We start from the raw sequence: 4897 nt of genomic DNA, 5'->3' as shown, positions 1-4897 counted from the left end.
AGTACAAAGAAACAATAAAAAAGCGGATATAGTTGAGAATCAAATGTATTAGTAACGATCCTTCAAAAAAAATGTATTAGTAATGATAATATTCCATATAAAGAAATAATAACAATATAAAAAAGGAAATAATAATAGTAATAGTGTTAAATTTATTCAACCATGGATATTAGGAAAGACAAATTCAATAATAGTAATAGTAATAGTGTTAAATTTATTTAACCATGGAAATCCGTAGACTGCTGACTTTGGAGTGGGAAATTAAGGTGTGTCATTCTTATCGCGAGGCAAATGCTTGTGCGGATGTACTTGCAAATATGGGGTGTGATCATGGCCCAGGTTTGCAGGTGTATGAGATGTGCCCCGCTAGACTTAATTTGATTATGTTAGCTGATGTTACGGGGATAACGACCCCTAGAACTGTTACTATTTAGTTTTTTTCCTCCTTTGGGCTTAGGTCCCTTTGTTTCCCAAAAAAAAAAATATTTAACCACGGATAATAAGAAAGACAAATTCAATAATAGCAATAGTGTTTTTCAAAAAAAAAAAAAAATAGTAATAGTGTTAAATTTATTCAACCATGGATATTAAGAAAGACAAATTTTTATTAAAAGGTGTTGTTTTTTACAAGGGATGAGATGGGTTACCATGCATATAATACAAGTTCAAGAACCAACACAAAGTTGTACAAACAAACACAAGAGGTCTAAAGAAACTTATAAACATAACTTAATTATTCTAATTAGAGCAACTAACTTTTCCCTAAGATGTCCATCCAAACATAGCCACACATTCCACATATATAATATCCATCCAAATTTACATTACTCTTCAATTCTCATTATTCCATTTCTTATGGCCAGGAACCCATTTTGGACATTTTGGACTAAAATACTTTGCCATAACTCTTGATTCCAAAAGCTCCACCATAGGTGCAAATTTCACACACCTAGGAGTCTTATATTGATTAATTGATGCCCCCAAATTAATAGCATAATCCATAAGCTTATCAAATGTACCTTGCTCAACAATCTTAATCTCAAGTGGTCCAATTGATTTATCTGAAACACGACCTTGACGATAAACACTGTTTAATGATTCCTCAATTGTTAAACAACAATCTTCATAAACACTATGTGGAATTTTTGTTGACCCTTTAAGGTTCAATTCCCAATACAACACATAGTGTCCTGGAATTGTTGTTGTGTCTGCATAACTAGTGTACTCAGCTACATCTGCTTCAAAAGGTGCTAAATGTGTCACTGCATTTTTCATTGCGTTTTGTAACTCAACTTCATCTGTTTTGTCTGATTCTATGCTTAGGACAACGTTTTTTCTGCAAACAAAGCTGAATTGTGGTGCCTTGTTCTTGAATCCTGTCACTTTCAATACATCACCTACTTTGTACCTATAAAGTCCTGTAATTGTCACACTCATGTTCATTAGTAAACCCAATTTTTTATTTTTTATTTTTTATAAAGTTAAAATCATAGAAAAATATGGTCGAAGCATATTTTTAGGGTCCATGAATATAAAAATCATTCTATAAATATTAACGATCACAAACTAAAAAAATTAAATTAAATTATCGACGGTATTTAGTGACAAAAAAAATAAATTAAATCCATATCTAATTCCCTTGTCACTTAATTTAGCGACGATTTAGCTAGACAAGAATTTCACTTATTAAGAATTTCAAATTCTAGCTTAATTTTTTTAGTTATGCATTAATAAGAAAATTATTTTTTGTACAAACTCTTTTTGTAGGGATTAAAAATATATTTAAACTATATACTAAGACATTATGTTACATTACATTATTTAATAGTAAATTATTTAATGACCATTCTCCCAAAATTAGAGGATTAATTAAGACAAAAGAGTTAAATAGTAAAGTAATTACTCACCAGCATAAGTAGTAACAACAAGCTCATATTCTTGACCAAGCTTGACATCAACAAGATCCACCAAATCTTGATGTTTTTTCTCATCAAGAGATTTTGTAGTTGATGGTGGAATTGATCCATTGACCTCACAATTACTTCTATTTACAGGTAAAAATTCATAGTAGCACATGGTGGGGATAAGAGTATAAGACACGTGACAAGGCTTAGAAAGAGGATTAAGGTTAACACCAAAGTAACATTCACTAGATGCATACATAGTACAAACTAGTGGTAACCCATTACTATAGTAATCCAAAGTAGGAATGTACTGTGACATTGTTCCTGTCACAATAACATCTACATACTTAGTATTAGGCCACAACCTAGTTATAATACCTTGCCAAGAATCTTTGTCACATTCACCTTCAACAAAATCAGCAAGATTTTGGTTAGGTTTAAGAATTTTCATAACAGCCTCTCTCACCGAAGTATCGGTGATAAGGACGTCGAGAGTTCCTGTTCGTATATCGTTACAAAGAAGTCGCCAATTTTTTTCGAGGAATCGAATGGCACGAATGAGACCGGAAGCAAAAACAGCTCCGACACGAAGGACCTCATTGTTTTGAATAAGACCACATAAAAGTTGTGAATACATACTTTGGTATGAGTCTAGACAAAGAACAGTTTCATTTGGACTTGTGAAATTTGTGTATGGATCATAAGGTCTATTTAGAAAATGAGAACTTTTGTAATAGTTTGTTAGAACTGGACTAGCTTTAATTCCTCCTGGTGTTTTTGATTCATTTTTTATGAACATTAGGTACATTCCTTTACCTTTTTCTAGGTCAGGAATAAATTGACTCATTATTGGCATTAAATAACTATAGAGTAAATATCTTCTTCCAAATTCTTCTTCTGTTGCTGGCATCAACTTTCTCTCACCACCAGAAGTTCCTGAGCTATAATACCAAAAATAACCAAAACAAAGCAATTAATATATAGTTAGCATACCGAACCATATATGTATAATTATAAATATGTTGGACCCATTAGTATCTTTTTAAAAAAAATAATATAGTGATGAAATTTAAATAGAGGAAAAATGAAATTCTTAGTCACTAATTAAGTTTAGCTAGAAAATCAAAAATAAATTTCATATTTTTGTTGTTAGTTTCATTTGTTTTAGTAGTGGTTATCAGCCAAATCTCATAGCATGTTGAGATTTGGCTACGTCGGTGGTAGAGGATCCAAACTGATACACATATAAGAGTAAAACAATAAAATGAAATTACAAACACTAACAAAAAAAATATCATAACTAGGAAAGATTAAAATTAGTGATGGACAAAATAAAAGTCTTATTCATTCTCACTAGATTTATTGATGAATTCATAGAGCAACTCCATGTTTTTTTTCTTTGAATTTTTCTCACTAATTTTAATATTTTTATTCATGAAAGATAATCCTAAGTTTCCAACTAGACCAAAACCAAATAAAAAAGTAAAGAAGTTCAAGAATAAATTATAGATACCTAGTGAGAAAGTTTGATATGGGGTTTGAGGTGAGGATTGGAGAAGTATCACCATTGGCAATACGGTTAATATCATTTTGAATATCTTCATAGGTTATGATAGGGAGAAGTTTCTTGAAAGTTTCACTATCTGTATGGCCATTGAGACCATGTCTTTGCAAATATTCAACATTTGCATTACGGTTGAGAATTTCAGCTAGGACCTTTTTTTGGATTTCATCTGCATGTGTAGTAATATCCTCTATGAAATCAAGAGTTTTCTTGTTTTTTTGGGATAGATCATAATCAAGAGAAGTAGGCATGGTTAATAAGGGAGAAAAAAAAATACTCAAGAAAGAAAGAGGTAAGGACTTATAAGACTTGTGATATATGAGAATGTTTAGAAAGAAGATTGTGTGATCAAATGAATGAGAAAAGTGGTATATATAGAAGCAAGCACATGTGTAAGAGTAGGGACCATGAAAAGAAGGTAAGATTAATCGGATATTTATCCATTCATGATCCATAAATTATTGAATCCACTTTCACAATATTACTTCCCTTTCTACTTCAAAAACTTTATCAATTTTCGACATTATTTTTTACTTTAGACAGCTACTTTGTAACTAAATACAGCATATCCTTTCAAAGGAGAGGATAACTTGCTTATTGATGGAGAGTTTTGTCCTTCATTTTAGTCTTATCCGATTTCATGAATTAATCTCTGTAATTGCACTCAAATACCTCAATCATATAAAATAAATACAACATCCTATCGACTAAGTCACATGAATTAAAATATTAGTGCTACTATTAAAAATTGATGATAAACAATATTATTTTTCAAACTTTTATTTACTGCAAAGAATTAATTTATCTTCAGCGTCGTATTATTAATTATTGTTTAAAAAAAGTGCAATAAATAAAGTTTTTTAATAAAAATTAATACTGTTTATCAATAAATTGTAATAATTTGTCAAAAAAAATTTAATTATACTGTTTATCTATCTATGATTGCAAATTAGGTAGGGTTCGAACTTCGGACATCCAATTATTCATCTTAAAACAATGAAATTATGGGTTATATGTAAGTATGTAACCAATAATACACAGCCACGTTGTTTAGTAAAAAGTTTCTTCGGTACAAAAAGTTTGTTTGTTAATTGTATTTTACTTGTGGATGAAAGTAGTAATTGTATTTTGATGTTTCTTTTTACGAGGGGATCTTCTTATATATAATTTATTTGTCTTATGATGTAAGAATAACAGAATTTTTATATCGCGCCAAAGTATACAACTTTCATTTTTTGTCATGACATGAAAATATTGGTCATTCTAACAAAAATTGAAGAACTAGCAAGATGGGGTTGAACTTGGGGAGCTAAGAAAAATAGGAAGAAAGAGAAGAAGAAACGAAGGAAGAGATGAGACCATAGACTCTGTTTTAAATGAAAATGACGTTGCAAATTATGTGGAGAACTATAATAAACTGATGATTTTT

General features: G+C 30.3%; 1 protein-coding gene across 1 annotated transcript; it reads right to left on the bottom strand.

The window, feature by feature from the left end:
- Nucleotides 1–585: 585 nt before the first annotated feature.
- Nucleotides 586–3814, bottom strand: LOC146949935 (indole-3-acetic acid-amido synthetase GH3.6-like). Its single transcript, XM_085745927.1, has 3 exons — nucleotides 3418–3814; nucleotides 1908–2845; nucleotides 586–1418 (listed from the first exon to the last, which is right to left on the bottom strand). Exons 1-3 carry the CDS (start codon nucleotides 3717–3719, stop codon nucleotides 832–834), a joined length of 1827 nt encoding a protein of 608 aa, XP_085602053.1. The 5' UTR covers nucleotides 3720–3814; the 3' UTR covers nucleotides 586–831.
- Between the last annotated feature and the right edge of the window lie 1083 nt (nucleotides 3815–4897).

This window comes from Medicago sativa, chromosome 2, assembly GCF_051527215.1.
Source record: "Medicago sativa cultivar Bolivia chromosome 2, Bolivia_mono, whole genome shotgun sequence".
In the NCBI taxonomy this organism is placed as follows: domain Eukaryota; kingdom Viridiplantae; phylum Streptophyta; class Magnoliopsida; order Fabales; family Fabaceae; genus Medicago; species Medicago sativa.
The sequence above is the reverse complement of the archived record's forward strand: the minus strand, read 5'-3'. Positions and strand labels throughout refer to the sequence as shown.

Coding starts and splice junctions, on each gene's coding strand:
- LOC146949935 (XM_085745927.1), bottom strand. CDS start 3,719: ATGCCTACTTCTCTTGATTATGATCTATCCCAAAAAAACAAGAAAACT. Junction 2,846..3,417: donor ATATCAAACTTTCTCACTAG/GTATCTATAATT, acceptor TTGGTATTATAG/CTCAGGAACTTCTGGTGGTG. Junction 1,419..1,907: donor TGTTGTTACTACTTATGCTG/GTGAGTAATTAC, acceptor TGACAATTACAG/GACTTTATAGGTACAAAGTA.